General features: G+C 46.1%; 1 protein-coding gene across 1 annotated transcript in view; it reads right to left on the reverse strand.

Annotated features, from left to right (window-relative positions):
* The window catches only part of LOC133949184 (thyrotropin-releasing hormone-degrading ectoenzyme-like), a gene marked incomplete in the record, with an annotated part of 91,632 nt that extends 78,176 nt beyond the window's left edge, over positions 1-13,456 (reverse strand). The window contains 3 exon segments of the mRNA XM_062383383.1: positions 2,550-2,826; positions 9,491-9,735; positions 12,962-13,456. Coding sequence (XP_062239367.1) covers positions 2,550-2,826; positions 9,491-9,735; positions 12,962-13,456 — 1,017 coding nt within the window.
* Between the last annotated feature and the right edge of the window lie 4,607 nt (positions 13,457-18,063).

An 18,063-nucleotide genomic window follows, 5' to 3' on the forward strand; every position in this document is an offset into this window, starting at 1 on the left:
CAGGTTTCTAACAGATGGTTTCTGACGTTTTGGGGGCGGGGCCTCCACACCACAATCACCACAGCTCAGACTCAAGGTTCTCAATGGTGTCTCAGAGCAATGGGAGGAAACCTCTTTATTTAAATGCTCTATTATTTACTTCTGTCCCTCAGCACCAAACTTCCTTCCTCTCCTCACTCGGCCTCAGACGTCCTCCCATCCAGACGCTCCTGTAGACCTCAGCGCTCACACCACTGATCTGGGAGCAGTTATTAAATCACGTCGACCTCTACGCACAGGAAAGTCAATTAGCTTATATCTCCAGACGCCGCTGCTATCTGGAGTTCAGGTCTTAATCAGCGTGTTGTGCTGAGATAACACTCTGTTGTTTCATCCTCAGATAATAATCTGATCTGAGGAGTTCGACTCTGGAGATCCTCAACGTGTCAGAGATGAGAACCCGATGATTAAGATGCACCAGGAGGTAACACTCATTGTTTTCCTGCGATAAAAACTCAAACTTGTCGTTTTATCAAGATGACAAAGTGCGTTGTGGAGACCTACACGACTTCACCGCCTCATTATCGCCCGACAGCAGATGTTGATCTTATTAAGCTTCATAACGAGGATCCTCCAGAGATTTATCAGCTCGTTCCTCAGAGCTGAGGACTCGTGAAGACGGGTGAGCAGAGATAACAGAGGCCAAGTGACTCTGCTTTATAGACAGGATCCTGCACTTCCCATGATGCAACAGGTCTGCAACGCCTCTCTGAAACCCTCTCTACCTGGTAGATCCCACCATAGATATATATATATAAAGGCTAGATGTCTCGGCCAACAGAGTCGAACGTCCGTACACGGCGGCCATCTTGCCACAGGCAGCTCGCTCACCCACAACATTGTGTTGTAGTGGGACGCACTTTTTAAATAACCACAACTTGATCAATTTTCAAACAATTCTTAAATGGTATGGATTTTTTATAAACGTCAGAGATGTAGTTATGACACTGCATACTTTTTAATAATTTATGTTATTTTCCAAAAAAAATGAATAATGTTCTAACTAGGTATAAGATTTTCCTTTACAAATATACATTTTTGTGTTGGACTCTATTTTCCGGCAACGCAGACGAGACATCTAGCCTTTATATATATATCTATGGATCCGACATCTCTCCGCCTGTTGCTCCCGGGGGGGGACGGGGGGGGGGGGGGAACGACACTCTGTCACAGTCACACAGAACATTAAACATTGATGAAGAAGTCATCTGACAGGTTCTCTTTACTGAAGAAGGTCAAAGTTCCCTGTTCGATATTAAATAAAGATGAAATAACATTCTTGAAGTTTTCAACATGTGTCAACTCTTCATCACGTGAGAAAACATTGGGCCCAGAACAAACCAGTGGATCTGGATTCATCACCAGTTCAACTTTTAGCTTTGAATTCTCACGATTTCTGGTGAAAGTGTCAGAAACCGGATGTTTGGACCATTTCTTCACTTTTTGCTGCTTCTTCAAGTTGTTGCCGCTGGTTTATTAGACATTTATCGGGGGAGGAGAACTCAACACCTCTCTTTAACCAGGTCCTCGGGGGGGGGGGGGACTCAGTGGTGTGGAACGTATTTAAAGTTTCCCTGAAGGCTCCTCTCACTGGTGACCTCTTTTCTCAGGGTATCTTGGGATATGAAGCCGTTATTCCCAAATCAAAACTTCATTATGCTGATTATTATCTGAAGATAAGAGCTGCTGCATCTCAACCCCAGAGACACAGATTTCATCATCTAAAAAAGTACAGTTTGGAGGTGAAGGAGCTTAATGCACCATTAGGTTTGGAGGTGTCCCTCGTCGGAGCCTCGAGACGACAGAGGAGAAAAGAAGAAGACGACTCAGTGTCGACAGAATTTGGTGTTTGATACGTAATTAAATCATTAAATTAAACTCCCGGGAGATGTGATTTCTAAAATCAATAAGAGCACAACCATCGTTTGTTATCTGAGCAAACGGAGATAATCTAAGTTGGGAGATGAAAGTCAGAGAAGTGACTTTGTAAAGACGTTGCTCGTTCAGTTCAGTTATTTTTATCTGAGTTTTTAATTGATGTGTGAAAGTCATTTTATTCTTTCTTCTTCTCTGTGTTGTCTTGTTTCTACTATTGTCTCGTCAGCGGCGGCAAACACGAAGAGTCAGAAACACTCTGTTCAAAAAAGCTTTTTGAAAACCAGCTCTCATCAAACTTTGAAAAAAGAGAATAATTTATACCAATATTAGATATATTGGCCTATATTATGTATTCAAACATTTAAAAGAAGTCATTATCAACTCCTTATGATGAAGAAATGTAACTGAGGCTTTTTCATAGTATATTTTACACTTTAACCTTAAAATTTATTATAATTAACTATATATTCAACATTTTCTGTGTAAAAACTCATATCAACATATAACAGCATGAACATGAACCCATCAGTGAAAGGATGACTTTGTATATTTAAGCTGCATGAATTAAAACCCAGACTCCCAGCAGTCCCCTTGCCCCCCCCCCCGTGTGCTTGGCGTGTGGAGGGACTGACCGTCACGCCGCTGTCGGTCTGCGTCTCCTTGTAGGTGAAGTTGCACACGGCCCAGGCCAGGTAGTACGTGGACATGCGCGGCGTGCGGGCGAAGCGGTTGGTCACCCAGCCGTCCTCGTCCCCCAGCGAGCTGCTCTCCACCGGCATGTTGGAGAGCGAGGTGTACTGCGGGTCGTGGTGCAGCGTGAGGGAGAACGTGGCCTTGAACACGGGCTCGTCGAAGCAGGGGAAGGCCTTCCGGGCGTGGATCGGACTGAACTGAGTCACGGCCAAGTAGCTGAGGGACACACGGACCACAACGTGTTGATAATCACACAAAGAAAGACGACAACGCAGAGAAGGTAGTGAAACGTACACAGGTGCATTGTGGGAGTAAACAGATTTTCGGACAACACTATAAATGTGACTCTCTTTGTGTAACCGGGACGTCGTTGTGAGTAATGATCAGTTTCAACGAGTCGACACACACCTGCACATCGGCCAGAACAATATGGATCTCCTGTCAGAGGAGGTCTCCTTTTAAAAGCCGGTTCAGGTCCCGGTAATAACACGGTGAAGCTGCTGGAGCCTGTACTGGCAGAGTGGGGGGGTGTGGTAATGAAACAGCTGTCACCGCGGTCACGAGAGGCGGCTGCAGGAGGATGATGGGTAAATGAAAAGAGTCTGGAAAGCAGAATCCTCCATCACAGCTGAAGGCGCCACCCCCCCCCCCCCCCCCCCCCATTACCACGAGTCTTGGGTCTTATTCTGTCCTTTCCCACAAATCCCCTCATTCCCATTTATGTCTCCTCTCTCTTTTCCTTTTACCATACTCTACAATTATCTCTCCCTCCTCCTCCTCCTCCAGTTGCTCCTCCCTGGTTCCTTACTCTCTCTCTCTCTCTCTCCTTCTCTCTCTCTCTCTCTCTCATTGATCAAATAATCAAATATATTTTCCCATATTTGGATTCCAATAAAGGTCCATTTGTCTCTTTGGTTGGTGAACCTCATGAAACCACCACATCAGCAAAGTTCAGCCCAGAATCCAAATGAAGTCATTAGAGGAAGTTAGTTCAACTTGACCCACAATGCACTGCAACATATTCTGATTCACTTTTGGTCTGAAATCATCGGGACCGAGCCTGTGTTTTAAGATGCCAGGTGCATCATGGGAGAAATGGCAGGTTGACTTGGAGTTCTGGGAGTTAGAGGATAATCCCGGTGAAGTCGGACAGACGGGTTTTTACATAAAAACATTTTCTTCTTGTTCTGAATGAAGAAAAGTTGTCGACAGAGAAAAGATGATCCTGAATAAACACCAGGAAACTTTCTGTTTCTCAAAGAGTTCGTTAATCCGAGTTTCAGGTTCTGGTATCGGAGCTTTGTTGAGTCACCTGACAGACGCCGGGAGACGTTCAGGCTCCAGGATTAATCCCTGAGGAAACTGTGATATCGCACTCACACCTTTTACTGTTTGTGGAGATGAAGGAAAGGAAAGAGACAGAGGAGGAGGAGGAGGAGAGGAAGAGGATGAAGACGAGAGGATGAAGGGTGGATGAGTCTCAGGTAGCATCATCATAACACACTGTGACTGACTCAGGAAGCTTTCACACCTTGTTTGTTTCAGACTTTACAGGTGGAGGAAGAGGAGGAGGAGAGCAGAGGAGGATAAGAAAATAAAGAAGGTGATAAAAGAGAAGACGAAACAGGAGGATGAAAAAGAAGGAAGGGGAAGGAGCTTCGTTTCCCAGAATGCACTGCGAGCCAACCAGCTACAACAGCTCTCAGTTTTCATCCAGGTTTTATATCACTTCATTATTTGTTATGATGAGACTCATTCAGCAGACAGAGAGAGAGAGAGAGAGAGAGAGAGAGAGGGAGGGAGAGAGAGAGAGAGAGATAGAGAGAGAGGGAGAGAGAGAGAGAGAGAGATAGAGAGACAGAGACAATGGAACGAAAGAAGAGAGGAGACAGAGGAAGGAGGGGAGACAGAGGAAAGAAGGAGTGAGAAGAGATGAATGGAGGAGTGGAAGAGGTGGAGAAGGAGAAAACAGAATGATGGAGGGAGGTGAAGAATGGAGTAGGGGAGAAATATGAATAATAAACAGGGCGAACGAGGCAGACGTAGACAGAGAGAGAGAATAATGGAGAGAGCCTGAGAGGGACGAGATAAAGAGAGAATCTATTAGAGAGGGGGATGAGTATGTAACACACACTCACACACACACACACACATATACACTTATAAACAAACACACACGCTCACACACATACACACACATGTACACCTATACAAAAACACACACGCTCACACACAGACACACACGACATCCTGCAGGTTGTCTACGGTCGCTGCTGTCAAGGTAACACTTGTTGTCACAGTAATCCTGATTGACAACCAAGTCAACAGTGATGCACCGAAAACACACTACAGTAAAACACAACAAACACACACACACATGTTCATACTCTCACACACAACCACATGCACATAAACACAAACACACTCTTGCATGAATTCATTCGGCAACGATTTGCTTCTTCTCCTGCAGAAAAATGGAAATGACATAATTTCCCGCTGTAATGTTTTGCTTTTATAAGGTTAAGATACCAGGCAGGTGAGTGACACACACACAGACACACACAGACACACACACACGCATACACAGTGAGAGCGTAACACACACCTCATCCAGATTCAGATCTGTGACCAAAGAAAAAAACACTGTTGAGTCAGTTGGTTGTGCGTGTGTGTGTGTGTGTGTGTGTGTGTGTGTGTGTGTGTGTCGCTTGTGCAGATATAGTTTTACACAGGAAGCCGGTGAAGAGGCTGATTCATCACTGTATCTATAAAAACACACGAGTGACGGAGGACGTGTCAACGATCAGATTTCGTTTCTGCTCGTCTATTTAGGGAGCGAGGGGGGAGGAGCCGAGGATGTAGGAGATACGCGAGGGGGGAGGAAGGTAAGGACAGGGGGGAGATAAGGAGGTAAGGACAGGGGGGAGATAAGGAGGTGAGGATAGGGGGGAGATAAGGAGGCTTCATGCTCCTTCCTGACCCACTGATGAGCTCATACAGGTGAAAACAGATTCACTGAACCTAAGGGTAATTGGAAAGGGGGCGGGGCTTGTGACTTATCGTGACTCAGTCTTCATGTTGAAACTGAGATGATTAATAAACACGAAGGATCTTCTCTCTACTGTCGATGCTGAATATTCCTGAAACTCAAACTATGAAATCAAAACAAACCCACTTCAGATCGGGTGGAGAAGATCATTCATCAGACTGAAGCTGCGTCTCCTTAACGAGGAGCCGAGCTGCTAACGAGCAGTTTGATGAGGAGCCGGAGCCTTAACGAGGCAGACGGATGGTTAACGAAGGTGAGAGGTAGAATATTAATACTGAGCAGAGAGAAGCTGATTGGTCAATAGATCACCTCTCTCTCTCTCTCTCTCTCTCTCTCTAATCGAGTGTTGAGATGAGATGTTTCAGATCGATGCGGCGCCCCCCCCCCCCCCCCCCGCTCTGCGACTTGTGTCAGAGGGTAACCTGTCTAACATGGCAGTCAACTGAGGCCACTTAATAAATCTATTCGTTCTCTGAGCTCTTAAAATGCACATCACTCAGGAGGAGGAGGAGGAAGAGGAGGAGGAGGAGGAGGAGGCGGAGCTAAGTGACCCTCCATCGAGGGTCAATGTGACCCTCGAAGGATGTTGTAAAAACCTAAATGATCCTGAACAGAAAACAGGTTCCTCAGCTACGACCTCTACGCCGTCACATGACCGAGTTATTAACCTTTTAAATCATGTTTGTATCATCTTCCTAACGTGTTGGTTTGTGCAGATGTTTGTGCAGATGTTTGTACTTGTGTAGTTCCAGAGCTGAGCTGAACACACAGAGAAAAAGGACTAGAACTGTCAAAGTTCTTCTTGATATTCCTATTTAGAGATTTGAGTTAAAAGTATTTTATTTCAGATTAATCTACAGATTCATGTCTTTATTAATAAATGCAGATTTATCTGTAAACATAAGAAAACATGAGAATTTACCGTTTATCAGTTTACTGGAAAGTCCCAAAGTACAACGAGGTCGTGGAACGTGAACAAACCTCAGTGTTGAGCTCAAAGGAAGTCATTTCCATGTTTTGATTTATTCTTTGTGTTCTTTTTGAAGTGTGACATTGAAACTTACTAATAATAGAAGTTGTATGTTGTTCATTCTCTGTTTGTGTTTGTGTTTCAAAGGATTTAACCTGAGTCACACACAACAACACTCATTAGTTCATAGCAAACAGCTGTAAAAGAAAAACGTACACCTTGTTTCTTAAAGGCACTGACATCAGATCTGTACTCGGTATCGGCTGATACACAAAGTCCAGGTATCGAAATCTGTACCACATCTTTTCATTCCACAAGGTCACTACACAATATTTAACACAACACAGGATGTTTGGAACAAAGTTTGAATTTCCATCAAACAAATTTCAAATCTTCAGATGTTTTGTTTGGTCCAAAAAACAGTTTATCCTCATGTAGGTTGAATAAATCACGTTTTAGAGGCTGAAATTTGTGTAAAAATAACTCCCATGATTCATCAACTACACAAACATTGTTGTGAGCGACAAACATGTTGATTGTTCTGTTGATTGAGAGTTCTTTTGGAACCAAACTGCAGCTGATCGCAGCCAGAAAAAGCTTTTCAGAGTCTCTGTTCAGGCTCCTGTGGTGTGGCTGTCTACACACCGTCACTTTCTGTCATAATTATAATCATTATAATTAACGTTAATTACAATCATGCAAAACATTAGTCAAAAAGCATAATCTGTGAATAAAATGTGCCGTTAAAATCAAGTCTGAGTGTTTGGAGAGGAACCACTGCACCTGTACATCAGTATCGACGTGTCTGCTTTTATCCTGTTCTAATGTCGCGTGTTGTGCGTTGTGCGTTGTGTGTCGTGTGAGTGGTTCATTGGACTGTGCACAGACGCACAAACTGGAGTTGAACTGGTTTTAATGAGACACGTCAACGTTCAAACCATCGTTACAGCGTTTGCATAAGATCAATCCAAAGCTCTGTCTGTCTGTGTGTGTGTGTGTGTGTGTGCATACATGTGTGCATGGTTGTGTGTGTGCAGGTCTGTGTGCATGTGTGTGTGTGCATGTGTGGGCTAATTAATTTCCCCCCTTTCAGCATTTAAGCATTTAAGCCCGGCCTGGGGTTTGTAGTATCTTCGGATTTTAAACAAATCTCAGAGTGGAGCGTGTGTGTGTGTGTGTGTGTGTATGTGTGTATTTGTGTGTGTTAGCAATAGCCGCACCACTGCATCAAGCCAATCCTTAAGCTAACAGTCAGCTTTGTACACACAGTAGAGATCCCCCGACACCTTCGGTACATTTAGTAAAACTTCCTTCAGAATAAAAAGATTATGTTTTCTTTGCTTTGCTGGTGACTCATCAGATTATATTTATTATTAATTATTAATCAACCCAGACCGGCACCTTTTTAAAGACTGTGAGTCAGAGATTTAAATCATCTTTAATCAGCTGAATCCAACAACACAGGTTTCATTTACTTCCTCCTCCTCAATGTCACATCTCAGTTCTCCTGCAGTCGCCTCATTAGTGAAACGTCTCTGATCTGGGACCAGTCTCTTTCAGCTGCTGCATTAAATGTGTGACCACCAGGTTGTTGCACTGGGATGGAGCTCTGCTGGTTCATCAGCTGCTGCATCGATCCACCATTGATCCCAACAGCAGCCTGTGGGACCAGTGATGGTGAGATCTCCGCCCAGTGTGTGTTTAAAGTGTCATTATGTCTTAATGTTGAGTCACAGAAAATCAGATAAAGATCTTTTATTTATTGAGTTTTCATCTCCTGCAACATCATATCAGCAAAAGATGCTAATTCAGTGAAGCTGGAAAGCTACGCTAATATTAATAATGAGGACATTAAGTCAATTTGCAGATTTGAATGAGTCAGTGTCACTGTTTATGTTTCACAAACACAACGTCTGGTCTCATCCTCAAATTATGTTCTGTCACGTCTGAGGGCCAGAAGAATTAAAGTCAAATAATAATAATAAAATAATAAGAATGGTTGTTCAACAGTTTTCATTGTTTTCTTCAGAATGATTATCGTGTTTTCAGCTTTTTCTTATCAGTGATTGATTTCAGTGTAAAATAAATACAGATCTAATAACAGCTTCAGTGGTCATGAGTTACTTTCTGTCCAATCACAGGTGAGCCTGCTCTGATGTCATTATTAAGTTATGTTGTGGTTCTGCAATAAGTGGAAGAGACGTTGATCAAATGTTCTGTTGTTGAGGTGATACACACACACACACACACACACACACACACACACACACACACACACACACACACACACACACACTAACACAAACAGACCGAGGCCACAAACTCATGCATGAAATAATAAATGTATCACAGTCTGTTTCCCATCAGCACCGTGGGGAAGAAATCTGATGTGGAAACAACTCTGCAGCAGATGCTTATGGGAAATTCATAAGGAGGGAGTGAGTGGTGTTTGTGTGTGGTTTGAGATCGGGAACACACACACACACACACACACACACACACACACTCACAGTGAGTTAATCAATGTCGTGGGTGTGTAGCTTTGACCTTTCCTCGTTGAACCACCTGCTGCTGCAGAAAAAAGAGGTGTGTGTTTCTCTGGGGTTGTGTTGTAGTGTGTATTGTGAGAGTGTATTGTGTGTGTTTCTGTCATAGGCTACCTCAGGGGACGCACCTCACACTAAAGACCAGTTAATTGGGGACAGCTTGTCCACGCGAGGGAAAGAAAGCTGTGTCTCCAGTTGGGAAAACGCTGATATTTGCATCCGTGACTCTCCGGTTAACGAATGGACATCTATGTAGTGTGTATCTGTTTTTGTGTGATTGTGTGATTGTGTGACTGTGTGTTTGCGTGCACGTACCGTTTCTCTCTCTGCAGCGTGTACGAGCTGCGGAAGAAGCCGAGCAGCTCGTCCTCGATGGCGGCGTCGAAGCTCACGTTCAGCCGGTACAGCCTCATGGGCTTCATCTCGCGGTGCAGCACCACCACGTACATCTGATTGGCCGGGAAGGAGAAATGGCGGTGCACCCGCATGACCCCGCCCCCGGGCCGGTTGGCAGGACGACCCCCGGCGCCGCCCTCGGCTGTGACGGACACCCGGTCCACCTGGAGGAGACACATCAGGATTTATTAACAAGCTGGAAATATCTTTGACCTTATGGAAGATTCTGTGGGGGGGGGGGTCATCTCTGATACCATGAGAACTGGAACCAACTGATTGATCTCACTGGAAACTGTCATCAATCAAACTGCACCGCTGATCAAAACACTGCACTTAGGGTCCCAGCAGGGGGGGGGGGGGGAGCAGCTCAGGTCAATCAGTGCAGTCACATGACGCAGTCACATGACGCTCCACAGATTCGGAGCCTCGACAGTTTTTCGGATGGAAGCCGTTGCTTAGCAACACCTGATTCATTGCCAGCTGTTGTCGGACCTGTCGCCATGGTGACGTGACAGCGACCACATGCACAACAAATGAAACAAAAAGATCTGAGAGTTATAGAATTATTATTATAATAATTCAGCTGAGCTCAGAGAGCGACTGAAGCTGGAAGAACTCAAAGATCTGAGGATGAAGAAGAGGAGACGGACACGTAGAAGACGAAGACGTCCTCTGATCCCCGCCTCCTGCTGCTCTACAGGCCCCGCCCCTGCTGCTCTACAGGCCCCGCCCCTGCTGCTCTACAGGCCCCGCCCCTGCTGCTCTACAGGCCCCGCCCTTGCTGCTCTACAGGCCCCGCCCCTCGCCTGGATGTTCCCACATGTTCCTGTGTGAACGAGTCGGACCCGACAACCTGCTGCTGCTCCACAGGACATGTTTCTCCTTCAGTCTGGTTCTACAGGATCGTTCAGGTTTGGATCAAAGTCCGTCTGCAGAGCACTTTGATTCCTTTGATTGGTCCGTTCTCCTGTGGAGACATTTGATTTGTGAATCTCTGACAAACTGGAAACGGTCCAGACCAGTTTGACTTTTGAAGGAATAAACCATCATCATAAACCGTTCAGTTTTATTGGGCTTTGTCCCGTCTGTCTTGTGTGAGACAGGCGGGACGACAGAAATACATTAGCTGAAATCAAAGCAGCATTATGCAGCTGTTTGAACCAGCAGCTCTGGAAACCCTTTGATAGCACAATGACTTGTAACAGGCAGAATGGAGCCTCTTTATTTTCTGTCTGTGCCCGGAGCGTCTGTTCTGCCTCCAACTGACGGATTCAGCTTCAGCTGTCACCAGCTGGTCCAGCGAGTTGAGGAGTGAAGTCAAGATTCAGCAGGAAACCGTTTAAATATGAAGAATTGAGGATCGAGTTTGGTGGATTCGTTAAAGCAGAGGATCATGGGTAATATCCAGTGTTTCTAGTGACTGGGACGACTCAGTCGGAGCTCAGGTCAAGAGATTGATTCAAAACCATGAGTTGCCGATAAACTGATAAAGACAGAAGCTTCCTGTGGAGACATGAGGAGAAACCTGCTCCGGCTGGAACTACGTGAACTTCAGTGAGAGGACAAACCAGCACGAGGATGAAACTGAAGACTGGAAATCGCCTCAGTGCATGATGGGAACTCACTGGTAACCATTAAGAACTAAACTGTTCTTAATCTAAACTGACACACATCTGTGATCCTCAGCCAATCAAACGCTGCGTGTGCGTTGTGTGTGCGTTGTGTGTGTGTCTGATGGTGTGACTGTGTGTTGCTCTGTGATGGATGAAGCGATCGATCCGACAGAGCGGCTGCTGACACACAGGAAACTCTACGGATTAAACTGAGGCTTTTCAGGGGTTTTCTGTTGAGTCAGCGAAGGCGGCGCCGCTCGACCCGGTAACTTCAGAAGTTCTGTTCGGCCCAAACAGCCTTTTGATTGTGTTGTTTGTTGGTTTGAGATCTGAAGCGATCACGTCACACACCTGGACCTGGTTCTGCAGCAGTTTGAAAACATCACTGTGTTCTGAACCCGTCTCTTTGGGCCGTGGAGCCACTCGAGTTTTCAAGCTTCTGAGTTTCACTTGACACTCTCAGATCTTTTCACTTTGTGCTGAACGTTGTGTTGTGTATTTGTGATGTTTCTCAAAGCGCTGCAGGAGTGTTCCCTTTCACCTGCGGCTCCTATTTTTACCCTCATTCTTGTTTTCTGGCCTAAGACCATTGTTTTCATAATTCATTAACTGTGAGAACTCCTCAGGAGATCTGCCTTCCACCGAGCAACACCTCTTAATTCACACTGCGCTCACACACACACACACACACACACACAAAAGAGGCTGCGGGGTTTTTAATTGGCCTCGGCCCAAATTAGACCGATTCCTCCCTGAATCACATTAGTGGAGCTGACCGGGCTGAAGCCTCACGATGCTCAGGCGTTTCTCTGAGGCTTCCTCTCACCCTGTGCTCGTCTGCAGAGTCGGGCTGAAGCTGCATGTTTGCCTGTTAATTAGCCTCGTTAGGAAAACTCTGAGGCCAAATCTGGAAATAAACATTCTCTTGTGAGAGAGCCGCTTGTTTTCCATCCGGAGACACGGAGGCAAACGAGGTGTTTGTTTGGAGAGAATCTTCAGGAAGGTTGGGAGCAGCGTGGAGGTGTTTGATGAACCTGAGCTTCAACACGTCGGATCGGGTCACACAGGCAACACGGCAGGATTCACACATTAATATTAAATATACACGTTGAGGAACTTGAATATAAATCAGACGCTTGAAGCTTTTCAACCAGGTTCAGTTCAGTTTGAGCTGTTTGTCGTCTTTACAGGCAAAAACAACACATGACCAGATTTCCTCTTTATCAATAACAGATCTTTCTGGATTCACTGAAAATGATTTATCGTCGTTTCATCTCATTTCCTCCGAAAGCCAAAGTTTCCATGTGTGAACTGTTACACAACTATTTCACCAGCCTGACGCCAAGTGAACGCTCACAGTGAAACTGTTTCTCAATAATGTTCTGAGTTCTCGATCCTCCGATGTGAGGTTCAGGAGATCACGTATGTTTGGTCTTAAATATTCAGTTCCCTGAGCACATCAAAGCCCCGAGGGGATGAATTCCTCTAGATTTTAAAGGATCAAAAGGTTTGTTCCTGTAGTAAACCCGTCAATAGACTGACATTTTAATTGCTAATTTCACAGGACAAATTTACTGAGAGATCTGATCTTCTGAAAGAGAAGAACCGATGGACTTTTCATTTTCGCAATGTCAGCAAACACCACAGACGGATCTATAGTACGTTTCTGATAATGGTTCATCTTCTGTGTGAAGAAGATGAACCATCACTGAGCACAAAGTACATTCTAAATATCTATAAGTGTATCTCAGGTGTAGCTCAGTCTAGGGGTCAGTACCTCCAGGCGGTCGGCGTGCAGCACGATGAAGCGGGTGGCGTTGATGCACTCCAGCTCGATGCTGAGCTCTCCAGAGAAGGTGAAGTTCTCCATGTTGACAGCGAGTCGCAGGTCATAGTGCCGTGGTCTCACCGAGCCCGGCAGCCGCAGGTTCCTCCAGGGCTGCACCCCCTCCTCGTCCCCCCGCTCCCCAGTCCTCTCCCCCTTACTCCCATTCATCCGGGACGACCCTCCAGAACCCCGGGAGCCCGATTCCCCCGTGGCTCCGTCACCGCTCTGCTCGCTGCACTCCTCGAAACGAACGCTGAGCACCACGGCCACGGCTGTGACGATGATGAGGGTGAGGATGGACAAGGCGAAGCCCAGCACCAGGCGTTTGTGCACCGTGATGTGGCGCTCGGTGGTTCGAGGCCGGACCACCACTGACTCAGCCCACTGGTCCGAGAGGCCGCGACCATTTCGCATGGCGCCCGGGCTGCTGTCGTTTAGTCCCATCGAGACAAACCAGTCACTTCAACACCAGAGAAAAGTCCTGAAGCTTTAAAGTCTCCAACGGGCTCGCACTCATTTATCCTCGGGTCAGAGTCCAGCTCATTCACAGAGAAGTGTTTTGATCGGTCCGTAGATTCAAGTTCTGCTGAACGTCTGTGAACCTGACCTCTGACCTCTGACCTCGGCCCGCTGGACGTCCTTCACGGCCGACTCGTGGAAAGTGAACTCCACGGCCCGGCTCACGTTTCAGGGAACAGAACTGACAACCGGGGGGGAGATGGTCGTGTGCGATTTGGTTTTGCGGCGAGGAGAGAAAAAAAAAATCAATGCAGCATGGGTTGATTTCAAGAGGAGGCTGAGAGGGAGGAGGAGGAGGAGGAGGAGGAGGAGGAGGAGGAGGAGGAGGAGGAGGAGGAGGAGGGAGGAGGAGGGATGCTGTTGAGGATGTGGCTAAACAGAGAGCGGACCATCCATAGACTTTGTCACCTCCAACCCACTGAAACCAGTATCTAACTGGGAGTTCCTCACAGATTAGACTTGGTGGATAATGGAAATCCTCGTGGTGAAGCTCAGAAACAATCAGCTGATTCTACACGGGTCTCAAACTAACAGGGGGGGGGGTTGAAGCTGCAGGTTTGAGTCCCGGGGAAGTCGTAAAGTTGATTTCTTCTGAGGTACAGTCCTGCAATAAAACACAAATAAACCCCTGACGGACTATTAGGGGAATATTGTTATTGTACAGTGGGAAATTAAAACACCAGGAGTACAGGCGGAGCCTCTAAATGAAAACTGTGATCACATTTCAGCTCAAAGATAAAGATTCAATTTTGGATTTTATGATCACGACAAGAATTGTTTTAATTCCTTGTATAATTAAAATAAATCCCTGTTTGAATATTTAATGGTTGTTATAATGTGATTATAAATCAGTTTTTTCTGGTGAGGTGATTTGAAATGAGAATCCTGTTTGACTTCAGAGGACTTCTCTCGTGGAGGCAGATGGAGATGATGCGTTCAGGGTCATTCACAGATGATCCACATGCTGAATATCAGGCTCCATCAGCTCCGGAGGATGATGTATGAACAACGGGTGGAGAGTGGTGGACTCCCGGGGACAGGGGCGGGTTTTATATCCGGTAAAGAACCAAAGAACCGATATTAATTAAGTCACTAATGAGGGGGAGTCCGGTGTGGTCAGTGTCCGTCCCACCGGAGGGCTGTCCGGGGTGTTTGATGAAGGCTATCCGGTCATTAAGTGTCCGGAGAAGGTCCAGCACAGATCCGCACCAACTCCTCCTGTCATCCGGTAACTTCCCCGGGACTCGGGTGATGCCCGGTCCCCGCGGGATGAGGGGGAGCTTCCCCGGTACCGATCCGTTATTCACCTCCTCCAGTCCCGTTATTCTGTCCGGTAACCTCCACCTTTATAAACCCTCTTCTTTCTCCGGAGGCTGAGTTACCGGGACCGTCCGGGGATCCGTTATCCTACCGGGAGAAATCACATGTCCGTTAGAAAAACAGTTTTCCGTTATTGATCCGTCACAGCCGCAGAAACCGGCACAGGTTCCACAGACATGTGAGAAAGGAACCGACGGACCGGGAGACTCCCTCCGGTAAAACAGTCTGGGGAGCGGGGAGCCGCTCGGGAAACGATCCGGTAAAGACACCACAAATCCCCGGGTCCGTTCCACCGGAGTCCGGGGGAGAGAGGTGCCGAGTCCGGGGGCTTTCCACCGGGTTAACGCCGGCACGAGCCCCTCCGGTGATTCCGTATCTAACCGGATCCTCCGCAACTTTCCAGCCCGCGGAGAGAAGCTGCTGCTCCGGTGATGATGCTGCGGATCATGACGGTGCTGAGGCTGCTGATGAAGCTCCTCCGTTATTATCCACCTCCATCCACAAGAGCGGGATGAGGAGGGTGTGTGTGACGAGAGGGGGGGGGGGGGGGGAGAGAAAGAGAGATGGGTGGGGGGGGGGGGGGTGAAAGCTACACCCACTCAGCTCTATTCTAATCTTTTCTTCTCTATTTCAATTCAAACAAAAAGAAATTAATCATGAGAGACAAGTGAGCGATGAGTCTTATCTCTCAAACACACACACACACACAGACACACACAGACACACACACACACACAGACACACACAGGAGAGTAAAGACTGATCTATACTCAACATTAAATATGTACGAACCTTCTGTCATCACGTGCGTGTTCGTTAACGTCTTCTGAAGATCAAGACTTCGATCACTGATACGAAGTCAAACATGGTTTCACTCCTCACTCCTCACTCCTCACTCCTCGCTCCTCACTCCTCACTCCTCACTCCTCGCTCCTCACTCCTCACTACGATGTCACCATCAGTGATGACTTCCTTCCTGCGTCCTCTCCGTTGACACGTCTTCTGCAACTCGTCCACTAGAGGGCACCGGTTCAGAGGCTGCATCCTTCAGAGGCACACGGCTACAACAACAGTTAACATGGAGGAGGATCGGAGAACATTCGAGTAACAAAGTATTAGTAACTGATCGGAAGTTAGGAAGCAGATCTACTGCAGAGACTTAAAGAGAATTGTTAAAGGTCCCTGTCCTCTAACCCCCCCCCCCCCCCCCCCCCCCCAGCACCACTTCCTGCAGGGGAGACTCTTGGAAAGGTGTTTGTTTCAGGACTTAATTCAGATTACACCCTGAACACTAAACTTACTCAGAATAAATATGTGAACATTTAATGTCGAGTCGCCCGAGAGACACTCGTTTATTTAACTGAGAGAAGAACAAGATCTTTTTATTGAAGCCTCGTGAACATCAAGCTGATTCTCTTCATCTCACCTGATGGACTTTCATCACTGAGCTGTTTTACGATGTGGTTGTTTTCTACCTGTTCAGGGACGACAGACACAAATTAGCATCGAGCTAGCTCCGCCGCACTTACCTTTGAATGTGTGTTGTCCCTGTGACAAGAATAAAATAACAACAGTGAAATTACAGAGAGGTCATTGAAAATTAGGACATTATAGATGCTTATTTTTATCAAACGTTCCTCAGAGTGTGGAGCGACACGAGTAAAGTTATCAGCAGAAGAACTGTAAACCTGACTGGGAGCCGTGAGTGGAGACACTGGAAACACTGGAAACACTGGAAACACTGGAAACACTGGAAACACTGGAAACACTAAAACTCCTCAACTCCTACATCAACGTGTCTGAACCAACCATGATGGATTCAGCTGTTGATACAAACACACACACACACACACATTCTCTCACACACACACACACATACACACACAGACACTGAGAGGTGAGTCTATAATCTGTAGTTGTCATTCACCAACATGAGGGCAGCGAACCCTGTGTGTGTGTGTGTGTGTGTGTGTGTGTGTTTGTATCAACAGCTGAATCCATCATGGTCCTGAGATGTCGTCTGAGACACACACACACAGACACACAAACACACACACCGGAAATTGATTTGTAATGAATAAATTATCCAGAGAGAAAAAGCACGACATGAAAACGAACATATTCATAAACTCATGACACATGAACCTGTGTTTGAATTCTCTAATGACAGTGATTCACTTTAACCTGAGTAATTAACACAGATTTCAATGGGTTTTTATTATAATCTAAAATAAGTTTACACTTAATAATGAAATAATCCCTCAGCAGTGTAATAAAAACTGTGGATTTAACTGTGCAACTAAAGATAACTTACAATATTGATTCATCCTCTCATTACTTTATTATCAAATGATAGATTGTTTGAATTGTTGCCACATGGGCTCAAAACCCAATTAAAAACCCTCGTTATCATATTGGTCCAATTCAAAATGATAAAACCAATTATTGTAATTGTTGATATTAAAAAGGAAAAGCAGCGGAGAAGATACAACCATTAAATATTTGTCTGTTTCACATAGAAATTACAAATCAATAGTTTAGCTGTAAATGGCCGAGAAGGGGTCAGTGTGAACGAGACATGTTGAATCTGTCACATGCTAACATGATGTCGCCCCCCCCCCCCCCCCCCCCGTGTCCTGAGAGTCAGGTGCTCCCTGTCATTACCAAGGTGACACTGACATACGTCCAGGCCCATCTACATTCAAGCCGCCAGCTGTTTGATTGGCTATTGACAGAGCCTGCCAAGCGTCTGATTGGCTATCACATGAGCCATTAATTTTACAACAACTGGCGTGTTCTTGCCCATCTGTCTCAGGGTGTGTGTGTCTGAGTGTGTGTTTTCAGCAGTGAGGGTCCTTTGGACTGTTGTCAGACATGTAGGGGGATGTAGTGTGTGTGTGTGTGTGTATCAAGCTCAGTGACACTAATTGTGAGTTTTATGTCTCTGTGTGTCGGATGCTTCGATCGTTAGTGTTTGTGTTCAGCTCGAGGAGAATCCAACACAACGCGACACGGCCTGAGGACACGTGATTAATTCATCGACATGTGATCACGGAACATGATTCTCCATTAGGATGAACTGGAACATGAACACTTATGGAAGCGTAGATGTTTTATGGAGATAACACAAGTCCCCTCGCCCTCCAGGTCAGGGCCAGACTCGGGTAAAAGATGTGGAATAATATTCCTGTTCGGGTTCAAAGACAAAGGAT

Source organism: Platichthys flesus, chromosome 23 (genome assembly GCF_949316205.1).
Source record: "Platichthys flesus chromosome 23, fPlaFle2.1, whole genome shotgun sequence".
NCBI lineage: Eukaryota > Metazoa > Chordata > Actinopteri > Pleuronectiformes > Pleuronectidae > Platichthys > Platichthys flesus.